At 38.0% G+C, this 20,353-nt stretch overlaps 1 protein-coding gene across 7 annotated transcripts in view; it reads left to right on the plus strand.

The window, feature by feature from the left end:
* TTK (TTK protein kinase) overlaps nt 1-20,353 on the plus strand; it is a 56,875-nt gene that overhangs the window by 3,073 nt on the left and 33,449 nt on the right. For 4 of the 7 annotated variants that reach the window (XM_032873213.1, XM_032873218.1, XM_032873217.1 and 1 more), the window contains exons 1-4: nt 11,843-11,924; nt 13,170-13,310; nt 17,752-17,974; nt 18,329-18,435. In XM_032873213.1, the coding sequence (XP_032729104.1) occupies nt 13,172-13,310; nt 17,752-17,974; nt 18,329-18,435 (469 nt within the window). In that variant the 5' untranslated portion in view covers nt 11,843-11,924; nt 13,170-13,171. Of the gene's footprint in view, nt 1-11,842; nt 11,997-12,112; nt 12,149-13,169; nt 13,311-17,751; nt 17,975-18,328; nt 18,436-20,353 lie in introns of those variants that run through there. The other 3 variants (XM_032873214.1, XM_032873216.1, XM_032873215.1) reach the window with 3 other exon arrangements.

The raw sequence follows: 20,353 nt of genomic DNA on the forward strand, positions 1-20,353 counted from the left end.
CATGGGTGAATATTTTTATTTTTATAAAAAGGTCTACTAAGATTTAATTAAATATTTTAAAATGATTTAGAAAATCAACTTTATTTAATAACTTTGATTAAAATTTTTCATATGTGGGCACCTGGGTGGCTCAGTTGGTAAAGTGGCTGCCTTCAGCTCACATCATGATCCCACAGTCCTGGGATCGAGTGACACATTGGCCTCCCTGCTTAGTGGGGAGCCTGCTTCCTCCTCTGCCTGCTGTTCCCCCTGCTTGTATTCTCTCTCTGTCAAATAAATAATTAAATAAAATCTTTTAAAAAATTTGTTTTATATGCATTGATTAGAATTTGTATTTTGACTTAATCTTAATGTACATATAATTTGAATATTTTAGAAGAAAATGACTTTTCGGAAAAATATATGTAAAATATCTTGATTTTTATGTTTATTTTAATTTTGCAAAAATACATTCAAATTTTGTACTCTTAACATAGTTGCAATTAATTTTTAATCTTTTGGCTCTTTACTGTCAATATAACACAAAATAATGTAAAAATCTTTACTGGAATAATACAATGAGTGATCTTTTTCTAATGAAAGTAAGAAAAATAAATTTGTGGAATGAGTCAAATTAGAAATTATTTATAAATTATAGAGTTTTATGTTATTATTAATATAAACATCTCTGGCCCATCAACAAAAAATCCCTAAAATGTAGAGTAATAATTAAATTCAAACGTCTTTTATGTTTTGCCAACTAACAGTAAAAACCAGCCATAGCTTTAAACACATATTTTACTTTTGTTATTATGAATGTACTATTGTTTCAGTAGGAGGAGAGAACATACTTCATTTTACAGCTTGTTAACCTGACCTGTAACATTTAAATGTTTAGATAAATGGTATATGGACCTCTATTTGTACTCTTGCTGTGGAGCTCACAATTGTTAGGAGCGGACCTTTTCTGATCATAAAGGAAACCAGGGTAACCCAAACTTTCTAAGTGAAATGGGCTATCCTCCGTGGAACCACATAGTATGGAGCTTCCGTGGTTTCTGGGGAGCTCTCAGAGCTGACATTTGTATGGCCCTCTCAAGTTCTTTATGACCCAACTGAAGGGTCCACCCTAACTCATCTGCACATTTACACCTCGGTATGGATGAAAAGGGGTAGATCTAAGAAATTGGTGAGCAAGAGAATGAACCCAACAATCTCGTTGCGTATGTGTCTTCTGACTTTTGCCCTTTCCAGACTAAGTTAAATAGCCCGGCTGGCGGGACGCCTGGGTGGCTCAGTTGGTTAAGCAGCTGCCTTCGGCTCAGGTCATGATCCCGGCGTCCTAGGATCGAGTCCCACATCGGGCTCCTTGCTCTGCAGGGAGCCTGCTTCTCCCTCTGCCTCTGCCTGCCATTCTGTCTGCCTGTGCTCGCTCTCTCTCTCTCTCATAAATAAATAAAATCTTAAAAAAAAAACAAAAAACAAAAACAAAACAAAAAATAGCCCGGCTGGCAATTGCAGAGACAGGTTTAAAGCCAATTCAAAATTTCTGAACTAGGGGCGCCTGGGTGGCTCAGTGGGTTAAGCCGCTGCCTTCGGCTCAGGTCATGATCTCAGAGTCCTGGGATCGAGCCCCGCATCGGGCTCTCTGCTCAGCAGGGAGCCTGCTTCCTCCTCTCTCTCTGCCTGCTTGTGATCTCTCTCTGTCAAACAAACAAACAAATAAATAAATAAATAAATAAAATCTTAAAAAAAAAAAAATTTCTGAACTGTATGCAGTATCACAGCTGTGGTGCCAGCTTTTAGTAGAAACTGGGTCAAAGGGTGGAGTAGGTAAGAATCGATGCTCTTCAAATGGTATACTCAGCCATCTGTCAACTAAGCTGATTGAGGAGGAAGGCTCTTGAAGAACCCAAGGGAAAGTTGTGAGCAGAGTGGTTTATTAAGTTGATTCACATATTGCTTAAACCGTCAATGAGACTGCTTACTCCACTCTGAAAATTAATGGCTATTTTCACAGACTAGAACTATAGAATTATGAATGATCATTATGGCAGAAATAAAAATGGACTTGGAAGCAGAAGCCCAGAGTTCTCATCCTAGTTTCGCTATTTTCCAGACATATAACCCAGGGTAAGTCAGTAAACTGGTGTAGCCTCCAATCTCTTACCTGAAAAATGATAAAAAAAAATGTTATGCCTATTTCATAAATTTATATGATGATCAAAGTAAAGTACTTTTGAAAATTAGAAGGTTACTAGGGCACCTGGGCAGCTCAGTGGGTTAAAGCCTCTGCCTTCGGCTCAGGTCATGATCCTAGGGTCCTGGGATAGAGCCCCACATTGGGCTTTCTGCTCAGCAGGAAGCCTGCTTCCTCCTCTCTCTGCCTGCCTCTCTGCCTACTTGTGATCTCTATCTGTCAAATAAATAAAATCTTAAAGAAAAAATTTTAAAAAAAGAAAATTAGAAGGTTACTTACAAATAGAAAACATTACAATTTTTTGTTGCACTCTTGATATTTCCTTCAGAAAGTTATGACCAATTTCCTATAATTGCTATTACCATAACATATTGATATGAATTTGTTTGATGTGATTATATTGTGAGATGTATTTCTTTCCCAAATGACTGCAATTCAGAATTCTAAATCACCAGTTACTAAATATCCAAACTTTATTAAAGTACTATTCCAGAGAAACTTACATTTTTTAGACCTCAGTTTCACTCACTAAGAGTGTTATATTTCCCCCCTGAATTCCTATTTCTCTTTCGCTCTCCTTTCATTTTAAAAAATCAGATGACTTATCTTCTATAAGATACTTATATTGTCAAAAAAAATTATCATCTGCTGATGTCTGCTTTTCTTCTGTCTCTCCTTCCTGCAGTCATCTACAGTTTATAGAGAAGGTGTCTCTTAATTTTCTCATCTTGATAGTTTTTACAGAAAGGGACCATTGTTGCTCCCTTCTTCATCCCCAAAGCCATCTGTGGGTTCCACTCGACAGGATTAGTTGGGCTGTTGAACACTCCCTGTGCAACCTTGCCCTATCAGATAAATCAGGGAGTGAGCCTCTGACAGGTGCTGCTGTCACTATCCGGGATGTCCACGGCGCAAGTGGCACGTAATCAGACTGTGTGCACACATGGTTGTGCAAGAGGCTATGGGTGGGTGACTTTTTCCTCGCCCCAGGTAAATGCCTTGCCACATCTGTGTGCTGAGTCAGTGAAATCCTTTCTTAAGATTTGAAATAAAAGAGAACAATGTGAAAACATTAAGACATTGCTCCCATCACTAAAAGTTGCACATTTAATTATGCAAGAAGAAAATTTCAGGTGCCTAAGTATTAGGATAAAACAATGTATTAAATTCTTTTCCTAACTGAGGAAAGGCATTGAGTTACTTTATGTATTAAATAATAAGTTAATTCAAACCCTTCCCAGGCAAAACAATTAGAAGATAATTCTAAATAGGATAAATAAATAAATAAGAAAAGACTTTACCCACTCTGTGCCTTATATTTAATTTGCAGAAATTATTTTAGAATTTCAAATACTGTTTATTATATTTATCCTCACAGCTGTGTGTTACAAAGTTGTGTAACACAGATTGATGACTGGACACCCCCAAAGTTTTAATCAAACACAAGGAACAGGTAGAGCCCTGGGTGGGTGGAGTCCCAGTTATTACTGAATTTCCCACCAGCCAATAAGAATGGGGCATGGAGTTGGCTTTCATTTCAAGTGATTTATAGGTTATAAACAAATATGGTAGTTCTTGCACTTTTGAATTTGTGAATTTAAATTACATTATGGCTTTTAACGTACACATTCACAAACTGGACAAGGGATTAGAGAGAATTAATTATTAATGAATTATTAATTGATTTTAATTAATTAATAATTCTTTGAACGAGATGTTATTGTTGAGCTGATGATCTTAGGATAATATTTAGGCTCACAGGTATATAACAATAATCTTCACTTATTCCTTGGACCTTCAATTGTGGAAACAGCATAACAAAGTATAAAAACTAAAATTATGTTGAAAAAGCACCATGATTCCATCATCCAAATAAAGCAACTATTTTAATGCTGCATATATCCTTCCAGTCAATATATATTGGCAAGTAACCCATGTCTCCAATTTGAGGAGTATCATGGAGGATTTCCAGCAGAATTATTGAAAGCCCAAATTCCTTCCAGACCTTAATAGAATATCCTTGGTGTGATTGACTTCTGTGTTCCTTTTGGTGGCCTTTAAATTGCTCTTGCTGCCCCCTCATGGCTTCCGTTGTTGCTGGCTGCTTTCTTACCCAGAGTGTGGGATGGCTTTATGTGATTTGAAAGCTTGTCACAGCTGAGTTTATTTGAAGATTTTCTTGTGCATCAGGATAACAACCCCAAGGTGCAGCTCCTGTAGGCTCATACCTGTCTGAACATGTGTGGGAAATTTGTGACCAGCCTATTTTCTTGGGTCCTTAAGAGCCTATGGAAAAAGCTTGAGTTTTGTCTCCTGCTTGATTACTAGGCATTTGGGGTAAATTATGAGGTATTCTGACAGAAATCAAATTGAGAGGGGGCTTTACAAAGTCTCCTGGAAAAGAATTCATCCTAAGGTTAGAAGAAGGGAGAACTAATGAACTCCCCAGTATCAAACCCCTAGTCATCAGAGAAGAAAAGAGATTCTGAATATAACTTTGTGACCCATCACATCTGTTCTTAGCCCTGTCCCATACATTCTTGTCTAGATCCTAGGTCAAATGAGGACGGTAAGTAAAAATTAGAAGAACATTCACTGAACACTTCATAAAACATGAAGGCATACACACAGATACATTGCATTGTTTTGGACCCTTCAGATTGGCCAGAGACAGATAACCCCAATTTGCCACAAATCACCAAGTTTTGGTTCTGCGAACTTTTAAGAACGGCAGTGTGTGGTGACATCCTTTGCGCTCAGTAGAGTAGCAACAGGGTGAAGAATGAGATACTTAGGTGGCTAGGATCTGGGGAAGGCATGGTGACGTTGGAGGAGAAATGTGGTATCTAGTAAGGTATCTGTCTTTCTGATCACAAGTAAGGCATCCCCTATGACTCTCAGAAATGCTAAAGGGAGCATCTTAGGGGTTGAAGACCAAACTTAAGCAACTAGGGATAATAAGAGCTGAAACCTGAGTCACCTTCCAGTGACCCTGAATGCACCTATAGGCTGGCGAGGTCCCTTCAGAGCTAGATGCAGGCTCGCAATAACCACAGATGGAAGATGCAGCTACTATATAGTATATACAACTAGTATATGTATATATATGCACTATATATGTTATATATAGTATATATAACTAGTATATATAGTATATATAACTACTATATAGTCAAAATGTCTTAGCCTCTTAGGTTTTTCACAGTTCCCCTTGACTTATTATTTTTCTTTCATTTTTATTCAGCACATATTTATTAAGTATATCCTTTGTGCAGGGGGATAGAGTACATAGTGTGCAAAACATATTTTAATCAAGTCCTTACAGACCTCGTAGCCTGGTGGGCAACACAGATTCATTTATTTATTCATTGAACAATTTTTTTATGTATTTATTCATTATTTATTTATTTATTTATTTTCGTATTTTATTTTTATTTATTTTTTTTAATTTCATTGAACAATTTTTATTAACTACCTACAATACGCTAGGTATCATTCAATGTTTTGGCATAACAATGAACAAGTAAGCTAGGAAGGATTTTAGTTTCAAAATACTTAGTAGGAGAAGATAATAAACACAAGGATAATAGGTTATAACAATACAAAGATCAATAAAAGATAAATAACTACAGATAGGGCTAAGTAGAGGGAAGGGAATAAGCATAGTGATATAAACACAAACAACTGAAAGGCCTTGCTGAAGAGGTAGTATTTGAACGGGAATCTAAAAGATGGAAAAGAGGGGCGCCTAGGTGGCTCAGGGGGTAAAACCTCTGCCTTTCGGCTCAGGTCATGATCTCAGGGTCCTGGGATCAAGTCCCGCATCGGGCTCTCTGCTCAGCGGGGAGCCTGCTTCCCACTCTCTGCCTGCCTCTCTGCCTACTTGTGATTGCTTTCTCTGTCAAATAAATAAATAAAAATCTTTAAAAGATGGAAAAAGAGCCAGACACCAGAGATCTACAGATGAGTGTTCTAGGTAAAAACAACGGTAAGTGGCAGCCCCTTAGGTGAGAGAAAATTCAGTGTTCAAGGAACTGAGAGGAAGCCAAGGAGCTAGAACTTTGTAAGAGAGGAGAAAGTGTGATGAGATGAGCTTAGAGAATCAGAAAGGACCAAATAATATGGGGCCTTAGACTTTGGTCAGGAGACTGGCTTCTTGCTTTGGTTACTAAGAAGGCTATGGATATTATAAGCAAGGGACAGTCATAATCTTAGAAATTAGAGTAACAGGTGCTGAGATTTTTCATTTCCATTTTCTAACAGTACTCTCCCTCAATTCTCAAGAAAATTATATTCTTATGTGCTGGTCCTGAGAAAATGTCAGTGGGCACTATTCAGGGACTTACCACCAAGCTCATTCTTCACACTAATGTATGGTGTCTCTACACTGATTCAAATATCTGAACTTCTGCTTAATCCCTTGGGGGATGTAAAATGGAGCACCAGGGTGGCTTAGGTTTTCTCCTCTTCACTGGAGGATTTCCATACCAAGACTATCTAGCAACTGCCCCTCCCAGGAGGTTCATGGCAGTAAAACTTTTATAGGCCTACCTTTCACTTTAGGACAGCCCTGTGTTGGGGGGGGTGCCTTGGTGGCTCTTTCAGTTAAGTATTCAACTCTTGATATCAGCTCAAGTCTTGATCTCATGATTGTGAGTTTGAGCCCCAGCATGGAGTCCACTAAAAATTAACACAAAACAAAACAAAAAACAAAAACAAAACAAAACCCACAAAAAAACAGACCTATGTTGAGGAATTTGGCAACATACACATAAAACTTGTGACCTAAAAGTCTTAATAATAGTAACGTCACAGGGTAAATGGCAGAGATGTCCTGCAGACCTGCTAGGACCCTGAGAAGAGTGACTGCAACAGCCAAAGGAAGACAATTCAAATACTATGTAGTGGCTCCCTGTTTTTTGTTTTTGCTTTTGTTTTAAGATTTTATTTATTTATTTATTTGAGAGAGAGAGAGAGACCATGAGCAGGGTGAGGTGGGGCAGATAGAGATGGAGAGGGAAAAGCAGACTCCCCACTGAGGAGGGAGCCTGATACGGGGCTCAATCCCAGGACCCCAGACCATGACCTGAGCCAAAGGCAGACACTTAACTGACTGAGCCACCGAGGTACCCTGGCTTTTGTATATAAACACATGTACAAAACCCAGGAGAATCTCAGAAATAGTGGAGGAATGTGGATTGTTCAAAGAAACAGAAAGCTGATAGCAGGTAGGAAAAATGGAATCACCCATAGGCTAAAATATGGAACACAGCTCCATCTTCAAAATATTTTCTAAACATTTTGAAAATATTTGGGCTTCCTGATGGGATTTTTTCATTTATGTTCTTTCATCCATTCACCCATCATTAAAGAAATGTGTGTGTGTATATGTATATATGTATATATACATATATACACACATATCTATGATTGTATAATTACATTTATATATATAGTTTTAACTATATTAGTCACTATATATGCTGATATATGTATTATATATGGACTAAATGTGTGTCCTCCTAAAATGCATATATTAAAATCCAAAATGAATATGGTCATCACATTAGGACACCCCCAATGGAATGTGTTCTTAGAAGAGACTCTCCTCTCTCTCTCTCTCTCTGTCTGTACACAGAGGAAAGCCATTTGAGAGACATGCTGAGAAGGTGGCTATCTCCAAGCTGAGAAAGAAGGATTCACTGGTCACCGACCCTGCTAGAACCTTAATCTTGGACTTCCAGCCTCCAGAACTGTGGGGAAATAAATTTCTGTTGTTTAATCCACTCATTTTCCTGCTTCTTTGAATAATGGGTAATGTTTTCAGTTATATGCCAGACATTGTAAATTTGATCTGATTGGATTTTCTTGTATTTCTACAAACATCCTTAAGCTTTGTTTTGGGATACAGTTAAATCATGTGGAAACAACTTCATCCTTTTAAGGCTTGCTCCTAAGTTTTGTCAGGCTGGACCAGTGCAGTCTTTAGTTTAGGGCTAGTTTGCTCCAGTACTGAGGCAATATTTAAGTCCTTTGTTTGATGTTCTGTGAACATGAACTATCCCTTGTTTTTTATGGCTCTAGAGATTATTCCCTCTGATCCTTTCAGCTATTATGTTCCCCTGGCCTTGGGGGAAAATAAGATACATGCATTCTTTGCTACTCAGCCAGAGCCTCAAGAGGCCTTTCTGTAGATTTCCAGAATTCTCTCTGTCCTCACTTTTTTTCTGGTACTCTGCCCTGTGAACTTCAGCTGCCTTGGCCCAAACTCCATCTCCTTAACTTATGGGGAATGCCAGGCAATGCCTGGCTTTCCCCCATCCCTATACTGTGTCTTGGAAACTCTCTCCAGGTACTAAGGTACAGACAATCTCAGGGCTCATTTGTTTGTTTCCTTGCACAACCTCGGGAATCACTGTCCTATGCTGTCTGGTATCTAATGCTTGAAAATGCTTGTTTCATTTATTTTGTGCAGCTTTTGTTGTTTCCAGAGAATAAATCTGGACTGTTTCTCCATCTTGGCTGGGCTTTAATTATGTATTTAAGAACTTTATTTTTATAAACCTTAATTACATCTATCCCTATAAATTTCATATTTTAATTTTATCCTTTTTAATTATCTTCTGATATTTTGCATTTTTTGTTTTAATTAGTATGTGAAAAATGAATAAACATTATTTTTATATGTTTGTCACATGGGTAAAATATGTAGTTTAGAATAACACCAGTGATAGAGGTCTGAGGCCTTCCACTAGGGACCAGACTGAAGTTCTCCTCAAACCATTAGGCAGTGTTCTTTGAGAATAATGGCCCATAGAGTTGTAGGATCATCTCACATTAATTGCATGGAGCTTACATACCCATCTCCTATCCACAAAAACAGTAAGGGAGTCTTCATCACTTTCTTTGCAAAAATGAAGTTATTCTATGTTTATTGCCTTCCCTAAATTTAGAAACTGTCACAATGAGAGTATGGTTTATTCTATATGGCTTTTTCTATTTTTTTTTAAAGATAGATTATTTATTTATTTATATGACAGAGCGAGACACAGTGAGAGAGGGAACACAAGCAGGGGGGAGTCGGAGAGGGAGAAGCAGGCTCCCTGCCATTTTTCCATTTCTGATTTTCCATCATTGGTCTTGTTTATCATGACCTTTTAGAAACTGCCAACAGTTTCTAAATGTGGTGAAGCTAAATTTCTGATTGAACAACAGTTAAGGATCAAAATCTATTTGGATAGGTAAGTCAGAAGCTTTGATTCTGGGTAAAGCAGGAGAGCCATGGACACCCTCATATGTAGATGTCTACACACTGCAATGGAACTATTCATCCCAATAAGGCACATTGTTACATATCTCCCATGAAAACAATCAATAAAGATTTAGCCAAGAATTGTACCTACTTTTGCTTCTGAATAGCTTGTAATGATAACCTGTCAATAAATAGTTGCTGAGAATTGTGCAGGACACAGTAAAATGGTTCTTCAAGCACTTATAGGAAGCTTACATGGTTAGTTGACAGGGGATATTAATTTTAATAATATATCTTATTTAATACAATATATAAAAATATCATTTCAAACTGTGATCAATATTTACACTATCCATAATATATTTTACATTATCTTTTCATATTAGGTCTTCAAAATCCAGTGTGTATTTATACACAACATATAAGCACTTGCACAGAAAGTACTTAATCTGCATTTAGATTTCACAAGATTTACACTTGAAAAAGTAGCTTCACATATTCAGGTTCTAAACATACTTAAAGATTTTCTAATAATTGCCTAAAATATCAGATTTTAGTGAACCTCATTAATTTAAAAATCCAGTTCCTCTGTTGCACTAGCCACATTTTAAGTGCTCAATAGCCTATGTAGCTAGTAGTTACTGTATTGAACAGAAGCTCTAGACCATTGTAAGGACTTTGGGCTTTTATTCTGGGTGAGACAGGGAGTTCTGAAGGGTTTTGAGCAAAGGAGTGAGGTGATGTGATTGAAGAATACTCTGCTGTGCTGGAAAATAAATTGAAGTGAGGCAAAGGTGGCAGCAAGGAGACCAGCCAGGAGGCTACCGTACTAATAATCTTAGTGACGAAGAACTAGGTTGGTAGCAGTGAAGTGCGGAGAAGTGGTAGGATTCCACGAATACCTTGATGGACCTAACACAATCTGCTTATAGATTGGATGTGGTGTCATCAATGACACCAAAGCTTTTCGCCTAAAAATTATAACAATGAAACTGTCACTTACAGAGAAGATTTTTTAAGAAACACGTTTGGGGCTTAAGGGAGAAGATCCGGGACTCAGTTTTGGACATTTTCAGTTTTTAGGTGCCTATGAGACAGGAAGTGGAGATGTTAAGTAGGCAATGAATATATGATTCTGGAGTTCGGGGGAGGGAGCTCAGCTGGACATATAAATTTGGGAGTCATTAGCATATAGTTGATATTTAAAAATTAAGACTGGAGATCACCAAAGGAATGAGTATATAGAAAGAAATGTTAGGGTGAGGTTATTCAGTGGATGTCTTTTTAGGAAAATGCAAGTTTTGAAATCAGGCTCCAAGAGCCCAACAGAAGGAATAGTCAATTCCTTCCAAGTAAAAGCAGTGTTAGACAAAACCGTGTAAAGGTGGCGATCACCCAACTATGCTACAAGACGATTCTGTTCTGCTGAGAGAAAAATTCATAGCCAGTGGGTATAGAAAGATGCAGTAAGCGGGGAAAGGCTTTCTTGCTGGCTAAGTGGCCAGACAGAGCTGGAAGTGCGAGGACTCCAGGGACAGCTTTGGAGTAAACGAGTGACAGCTGTAGCTCCTTTCCTACACATACACAAAACCAACCAGCCTGTTGGACCATACAGCATATGTCCTAATGCTGGCACAACAAAGACTTCTCTTCGATTGGCAGAGAAGAGAAAGTGTTGCCTTGAACCAGAAAGCCACTTTAACAGCAGAGGCCCAGCAAGGGTAGATTACTAGGGAGGTACCCTTTACGTGAGCTCCAGAATGGGACGAATTCCGAGGGAGGGGGCTGATCAGGCCCGCTGCGATCCAGACGGGCTTGTGAAGTCTGCACAAAATTCCGACAAAGGGGAGGGCCTTGGCTTGAAGACGAAGCGCGAAATTATTTATTTTAGGATAGCGGAAAGGCGCAAGTGGCAGCTCAAGGACAAAATGGCCTGAGATTCTTGCGCAGGCCGCAAAGTTGAAGGTAGCTCTGCGAACGAAACTTTCTTGCCATATCTTCTCTAAAGCGGGCAGTGGGGAGGGCGAAGGACGGAATCCGGTAGTGGTGCGGCGGGAGGGGCCGAATCGCACGGCATCTTTTAGGTCCTAATGCCGAGAGCAACGGTCCCCGTCAATACTTTCCTTTCACGAGGTAGCTCCGTCTAGGGGTGGCTCCCTCCCCGGCAAAAGTTTCGCCTGGTTAAACTGAAATGTGCAGGAAAACCGGCCTGGGAACGCCCCGGGACACGCCCAGGAACGCCCACCAAATACCAGCACCCAGGTACCGCCCGCCCCGACCTGGTGGAATCCTAGCGCAGGAACCTCCAAGGCGGAACTGGCGGAGTGCAGGGGGCGGGGCGGTGCCGACGCACACAGGCCTATTACGGCAGACGCTTCCACGTGACTAGAACTGACCAATAGGCAGTCTCAACGATAGCGGCGGGGAGATTCAAACGTGTTTGAGGCGAGGAATCTGGATTCCATCTTTTCTTCCCAACTCCGCTTTCTGGCGGTGAATTCTCCCTCGCGGGGACACCGAGGAACGGCAGCAGCCCGTGTGTGGGCTCTTTAGCCGCGAGAGTCGGTGAGTGGTTAGGGCGAGGCGGAGAGGAGTCAAATCCTGGTAGAAGACGTAGGGCGCGGCTAAACGAACTGAAGGGGGAGGGGAAGTCTCGCTGCTTCCGCCAATCCAGCGGGTGGTGAGGGAGATTTTGTTGAGGACCCAGGAGACAAGAGGTGGGTGTGTACCTCGCTGAAGAGAGGGCCTAGCGGGCACCTGGGGAGAAACTGGGGGTCATGAAGTCTCGCAAAAGACACGCCCTCTTGCCTGGTGTTTTAGAACAGGGAGAGGAGACAGTGACTCCGTTCTGACGGTTACCTTTTGAACCTGACTTCAAATAGCGGTATCTAGGTGCCCACTTCATCGCCCCTTTTCATTGCCAAACTCGAGGTCAGGGGCGGCTTTGATATCAGTTACCTGGGCTAATGGGTTAATGTCTGCGAATCAAAAACCTGAGATTGACAGGAAGAATGACTGCAGACACTTAGCAACATCACCGTGCAGATGAGCAAGTGCTTGGTGCTGTAAGAATACAGTAGTTTTTTGGTTTTAAAATGATGAAGATAGCAAATCGGAATTCTGCCAGATAGGCATAAGAACAAGCCTTCTGATGTCCCATGTATCAATAAAAGGCAATAATGTGTATATTTTCCGCTTTGAAAACACTTGCAATGTGGAGGCTTACATACAGTAGGTGAATAAAGGAATAGTTTTCATTATCAAAAATATTCTTTATGGCTATATGTCACTACCAGAATCCAAGCAAACATTCCCTCACATTAAAAAAAAAAAAAATGACTGAATTGGCAGATGGCCCGGAGGAAATAAATCTGGAAAAAAAGTGAAAGGAAAGCGTGGGGGAAAAAATGGAAAGTTTGAAAGCAAGGAGAGGCAGCAATTTCTGTGCTGTGCAAAGGCTTCATTGAAATTCTGTTGGGAAGAAAAGGTGTATCGGACCTATTGGAAACCTTGCTGGACAAATTACAAGGATGTGCTGTTGTTGTCACGCACATAGTTTCACAAATGCTACTCATAATATCTGCTTTTAGATGGGTTTGCATAACTGAAGCTTTCGTGTTCTGGGTTCTAAAAGGCTAGTTGAAAAACTTTTTTTTTTTTTTTCTTTAATGCTAGTAGAAAGGAATGATGACCAGTTCAGGTTTTTTTTTTGTTTTGTTTTGTTTTTTTTGGCCTTAGAAATGGAGGCTGAGGATTTAAGTGGCAGAGAATTGACAATTGATTCAATAATGAACAAAGTGAGAGATATTAAAAATAAATTTAAAAATGAAGACCTTACTGATGAGCTAAGCTTGAATAAAGTCTCTGCTGATACTACAGGTGAGTTCCTTTTCTTTGAGTGCCTGCTAAGGTAAAGGAATGAAGTGTTAACCACTTGTATTTCATAAATGTAATTTTCTCAGTAATTGTTGCTTGCTGATTAGACTACAAATACTTTATATTTTAACCCTTCTGTGTGGAAATGTTCCCACAATTTTCTGCTTTCTTAAAAACGGAAACTTATTATAGTGTGCTCTCAACTCTTCCATTAGTCAGCTGTTATTTCTGTTGATACGCCCACCAACAGTAGATATACCGTTTTTTTCCATTCTTTTTTTGCTGCAAACTGAGAAAATGTTAGGAATCTTAATGAAATTATGGTATAAACTTAAAGTCAAACACTTGATTTTTGATAGTGGAGAATCTTCTTATTACTTCCCTTTTCATTGTATTCTCCTTTGCTTATTACTCTGTTCCAGCGACAGTAGCTTCCCTGCTATCTCTCGTACCATACGCTAGACCAGCTTCTATCCCAATTCCTTTGGTTTTGCTCTCTGCCTTGAACACCACTCCTGAGATCTCTACCTACTCTTAGTTTTTCCAGGTCTGTTCACAGGTCCTCTTAGTGAGGCTTTTCCTAACTCACTTATTTAAAATAGCAACCTGCTGGTGTGAGCATGTGTATCCTTTCCCTGTATTATTTTTCTCCTACATCTAATTTACCCATGAATTTGTTTGTTGTCTGTCTCCTCCACTAGAATGTGAGCTTCATGAAGCCATGATTTTTAATCTGTATTGTGATATCTACAGGGCTTGGAATGGTGCTTGGGATGTTCTGAAGTTTTTATTGGATGATGAATGAGCAAAACTGCCCAAAGTTTGATACCCTAGCTTTATGAGCAGTTAGCTCGGAGCGTAATTCTCTCTATATTTCAAATTACTGAGGTTGAGAAGTGACCTTTGGATAAATTTGTTGTATCTGTACTATTAAATGAATGATAAATGAATGAGGGATTGACAATAAGTGGAAGAACCTGAAATCTAGTCATGATGGTAGATCATATTCAACTGAAACAACTTAGAAAATGATCATTTTGGTGGTAAGCAAAATCTTAGTAGAATATTACCGTATTTTATTATGTGTACTTAAATACTGTTAAATCTTGCGCACCAAGATGGGTCCTAATTTAAAATTCTTAGCTCAGGACACCTGGGTGCCTCAGTTGGTTAAGCGTCTGCCTTGGGCTCAGGTCATGATCCCAGGGTCCTGGGATCAAGCCCCAAGCAGGGAGCCTGCTTCTCCCTCCTCTGTCGCTCCCCCGCTTAAGTTTTCTCTTACGCTTTCTCTCTCTTTCAAGTAAGTAAATAAAAATCTTAAAAAAATTAAATAAAATTCTTAGCTCACTCAAGACTGTAAATACTTAACATATATTGATAACTGGGATATAAGACATTATCATAAGTATTGAGGGAAATCCAAAGATTAAAACCATGGTTTCTAGGTGACAAGAATTCATATAATCACTACACTACACTGTAAAACATGTCTGGCGTCAAATAAATACTAACACAATAAAGGCACAATTTTAAGTTCTCAGTAGAGGGAGAATGGGGTACTCTTAGGCCTGAGGAATTCATTTGCAAACTGCTTTTGTTTTTTAAATTTTATTTAAATTCCATTAATTAACATATAATGTATAATTAGTTTCAGAGGTAGAGGTCAGTGATGCATCAGTCTTCTGTAATACCCAGTGCTCATTACTTCACATGCCCTCCTTAATGTCCATCACCCAGTTACCCCATCTCCCCAGCCTCCAGCAACTTTGAGTTTGTTTCCTATGATTAAGCGTCTCTTATGGTTTGTCTCCTCTGATTCCTTTTATTTTTTCCTCTCTTCCCTTATGATCCTGTATTCTTTCTTAAATTCCACATATGGGTGAGATTGTCTTTGTCTGATTGACTTATTTTGCTTAGCATTAATACCCTCTAGTTTCATCCACATTGTTGCAAATGGCAAGATTTCATTTTTTGATGTTTGAGTAATATTCCATTGTATATCTATACCACATCTTCTTTATCCATTCGTGTGTTGATGGACATCTAGGCTCTTTCCATAGTTTGGTTATTGTGGACATTGCTGCTATAAACATTGGGGTGCAGGTGCCCCTTTGGATCACATTTTTATCTTTGGGGTAAATGCCCAGTAGTGCAATTGCTGGGTCATAGGGTAACTCTATTTTCAACTATTTGAGAAACCTCCACACTGTTTTCCAGAGTGGCTGCACCAGCTTGCATTCCCACCAACTGTGTAAGAGAGTTCCCCTTTCTCCGTCCGCATCCTCGCCAACATATGTTGTTTCCTGACTTGTGCATTTTAGCCATTCTGACAGGTGTGCGGTGGTATCTTATCATGGTTTTGATTTGTATTTCCCTGATGCTGAGGAATGTGGGGCATTTTTTCTTGGGTCTGTTGGCCCTTTGTATGTCTTCTTTGAAGACATGTCTGTTTGTGTCATCTGTGCATTTCTTTATTGGATTATTTGTTCTTTGGGTTTTGAGTTTGATAAGTTCTTTATAGATTTTGGAGACTAGCCATTATCTGGTAAGACATTTGCAAATACCTTCTCCCAGTCTGCCCATTGTCTTTTGGTTTTGTTGACTGCATCCTTTTGCTGTGCAAAAGCTTTTTATCTTCATGAAGTTCCTGTAGTTCCTTTTTGCCTTTGTTTCCCTTGGCTTTGGAGACAAGTCTAGCAAGAAATTGCCATGGCGGAGGGCACAGAGGTTGGTGCCTGTGTTCTCTAGGATTTTGATGGGATTTCTTTCTCACATTTAGGTCTCTCATCCACTTTTGGGTCTATTTTTTTTTTTTTTGAGTCTATTTTTATGTATGGTGTAAGAAACCATTCATTCTTCTGCATGTCCAATTTTCCCAACACTATTTGTTGAAGAGAATTTTTTCTTGGATATTCGTTCCTACTTTGTTGAGTAGGATTAGTTAACCATAGAATTGAGGGTCCATTTCTGGGTTCTCTATTCTGTTCCATTGATCTCTGTGTCTGTTTTTGTGCTAGTAACATACTGTCTTGATGATTACAGCTTTGTGAAAGAGCTTGATGTCCAGAATTGTGATGCCACCAGCTTTGGTTTTCTTTTTTAACATTCATTTGGCTATTCAGTCTTTTCTGGTTCCAACACAGAGTGGTTTTTTTAGACCTATTGCAGGCAAATTTGTTAGGAGTGCAATGGAAGGGAGGTTAAAAAAAAAAAAAAAAGGAAAATGAAATTAATATCAGGCCAGATTAAATTTAAAATAAAGCAAAGTAATGAGTATGTTATGTTTTAGTAAAAAGCAAAAACACTAATTTTGTTTGTAAAAGCAAAGATTTTGCCCTTATGGAAGGCAACTGAAACTTACAGAAGGAATGATAGTTTCTTTGGGAAATCTGAATTTAATAATGTTTAGTAATGACTAAAATATCCTGAACAAGAGACTGACATTAATTCAGTTTGTCTTTTTAAAACAATTGACATGGGGCACCTGGGTGGCTCACTGGGTTAAGCCTCTGCCTTCAGCTCAGGTCATGATCCTGGGGTTCTGGGATCGAGCCCCACATCAGGCTCTCTGCTCGGCAGGGAGCCTGCTTCTCTCTCTTCTCTGCCTGCCTCTCTGCCTACTTGTGCTCTTTGATTTCTCTCTCTCTCTCTGTCAAATAAATAAAAATCTTTTAAAAAAAATTGACAGTAAAGAAAGTAAAAAAAAAATAATTACAACGAAAATAATGGAGAAAGATGGGTAACTTGGAGAAGAAAATAACCATACCGGTTACTTAACTTTTATAAATTGGTTTTAATTTTAAAATTTTAATTGGGTTTAATTGGGTTACAGGTAAGTTTGAGGTATATGGAGATAATGTTGGATGGATGAGGTTGTAAGGAAGATTATGTCAGGAATGGGGCAATAAGTTTTTAAAATTTTTAATGAATAAGTCACTGATGAAGAATTTTCTAACAAAGTTGTTACAGGTGGTGGTAGGAGAGGCTTAGGTTTTCTTTGGATAGTTAGGGGGCTGAAATAGAATTATGCTGCTAGACCTTAAAAATTACTTGGACTACATACGGTCTTTTAAAATATACTTATAAAAAAGATTATTTCCAAAGTTTCTCTTTCCTTCAAAACATGTAACTTTAGTAGTAAAATAAACTCTTATAAAGACATACATGCAGTAAATAAGTTGCTTATATTTATATGAATTGTTAAAGTTTTAAAGTGTTTTAAGGAGCTTATGTACATTAATACTGAGAATGTAAATTATTAACTCATTTGAAAGGAAAGTGTAGGGAGCCTGCTTCCCCCTACTCTCTCTGCCTGCCTCTCTGCCTACTTGTGATCTCTGTCTGTCAAATAAATAAATAAAATCTTTAAAAAAAAAAAAAAGAAAGAAAGAAAGGAAAGTGCAATTTGGCATTTGTTGTGGTATATTTTGTTCCTTTTACTCAGATAACTCGGGAACTGTTAACCAAATTATGATGATGGCCAACAACCCAGAGGACTGGTTGAATTTGTTGCTGAAACTAGAGAAAAACAGTGTCCCCCTAAATGATGCTCTTTTAAATAAATTGATTGGTCGTTACAGTCAGGCAATTGAAGCACTTCCTCCCGATAAATATGGCCAAAATGAGAGTTTTGCTCAAATTCAAGTGAGATTTGCTGAATTAAAAGCGTAAGTATTCACTTTTTAAACTACATTTAACTAACTAAATTACATAGCACATAACTACATTATAAAAGAAATATGTCAGGATCAATTGTAAGAAAATTAGTATTTCTTAACCATATGCTTTTGTTTGTAATTAACAAGTGAGTATTGTAAACTATTTACTATGTACATATTCCCACAAAAGTTAAATATTCTGGTCTCTGCCTAAAAAGATTATAAAAACTAACTTATTAGTATTTAATTTTACACACAGAAAAAAACAACATCCCATGTCCCTTGGAAAATTGAATGAGGAGTATCAAACTTAAGTAGCTCTGTCCTTTTTCTTAATATTTGACTCTAAAATCTTTATTATAGTATTCAGGAGCCGGATGATGCCCGTGACTACTTTCAGATGGCCAAAGCAAACTGCAAGAAATTTGCTTTTGTGCATATATCTTTTGCACAATTTGAACTATCACAAGGTAATTTGAAAAAATCAAGTCCAAATTTTAAGTAATAGATAACTTCCTGCTGTAACTCACATTGTAATGTTAAGTCATACATATGAAGTGGAAATTTGAGACAAAAGGCATTGAAGTTGGTCAGATGAGAATATGGGGGAAGAATGCCACCAAAGTGTAAATGCAGAGAATATTTGTTATTCTAGCTTTTCTACTTGTAAGGCATAATCCAGGGAAATAAGTATGAACATCGTATTTGTGCAATTAATTTGATTCAGGAAATGTCCAAAAGAAAGTGACTTTTTCACTGAATACTTGTATGATAAAAGGATATCAGATATTTAAGTTAGCACTTAGATAAACTTTCCTTATGCTATGGTTTCATACTACCAAAATATATAGCAAAATAAAACTGTAGCATTAATTGGTACTTCCCCTTTTTAATTAAAAAGAAAGGCAAACTGCTGTAGAAGCTTTTATTTCTTGTTCATTTGATTCTTGCGTTGTCTTGGACTTTTGGATAGAACCATGGCAATCTCTTCTTCAGACATTTTTAGCCTATCTATTCTTTTGTCTTTTCTTTTTCTCATTTTCTGGGGCTTTTGGATCCGGGCTCAGCCAGCCCTCTGCTCCAACCCTGATCCCATTTACTACCAGTAATACACACATCACTATTGGTTTGGCTCAGCCAGAATCCCCATCATGGTGCTCAAAGCAGGGCTCAGTCACTGGAGTGTATTTCCCAGGATTGAGGTTAGAGAAAAGCCTTATAAAAACTCAGGAAATAAAACAAAACAAAAAAAACCTCAGGAAATTGTTTGAAACCCTGAACTTATTTACAGTATTTCTCAGTCCTAGTTATCTGAATTATCTCTAATCCACCCTGTGTATTGTCAGGTGAATTTTAAAAAACAATCATTCCCTTTTTGCCTAGGAAAATTGATTAATTCTTGCTTATTAGAATAAGTTTGGCCAGACCTTTAATACCGTCTTTCTTTTCTTCATTTTACTTAAAACATTTGTTGAAGTATTATGGCCTATCAACAGCAACTATAAATTTTATATCTTTAGATATATAAATATTGAAAATCTCAACTTATCTGTAAAAAGGAAACTTTATCATTGCAATGTAGTAGTGCCCTCAAGGTCAAAATTGTGATTATTTTGAACAAGGTTATGAATAGGCTCTCAGGAAATATGCACATCTCTGAAATCCTATGTGTAGTTTGGTGTGTATGTATATTTTTGTAGTGTTGGAGGACATTCCATCAAACTCTCAAAGGGGTCTATGCATTATTAAGCTCCCTAATTACTAGTTCTTATCTAGCTTGCCTTTCTTCTTTTGCTGCCCTAAAATGTTCAAATCCTGAAATACCACAACTCTGAATAAATGTATACTTAGCCACTATCAGATATATTTATAGTCTTAAAATTTGTAAACTCTCAGAAACTAGAGGCCATCTCTTAATCATTTTTATATCCAAAGTGCCAAGTGTGTAGCATAGCTGAGTGGCTCTCATAAGTTCTGACAACATATTCCATATGATCCATGATGTATACATTTGATATTTATAAATCAAATTCTAGACAAAATATATTAAGTTTGCAATTGAAAGGAAATTTGTTGATTTGTTTATAATCAGATAATTATAGTAGTCTAGCAATTATTTTGCATTTTGGGGTTGGTATAGCTAAATCTGGTAGTTTAAAGACTAATCTTTGCTATTTTTAAAATGTGAATCCTTTTGATAGAGGATTCCCTTTGGCAAAAGATGTCGACCTTAATAACTAAAGGTTGTGATGAATCATAATTATTATACTCTACTGGAATAGATTGGTGTTATTGGGACTATAGTAATATCTATGACTTAGTTTTCCCTTTTACTAAGTTCCTTAAGTTTCTGTTTTGTTTTTTGCTGCCCCCACTTTATACTGCTTG

The sequence above is a fragment of the Lontra canadensis genome, unplaced genomic scaffold (assembly GCF_010015895.1).
Source record: "Lontra canadensis isolate GAN:19392208 unplaced genomic scaffold, GSC_riverotter_1.0 scaffold47, whole genome shotgun sequence".
NCBI lineage: Eukaryota > Metazoa > Chordata > Mammalia > Carnivora > Mustelidae > Lontra > Lontra canadensis.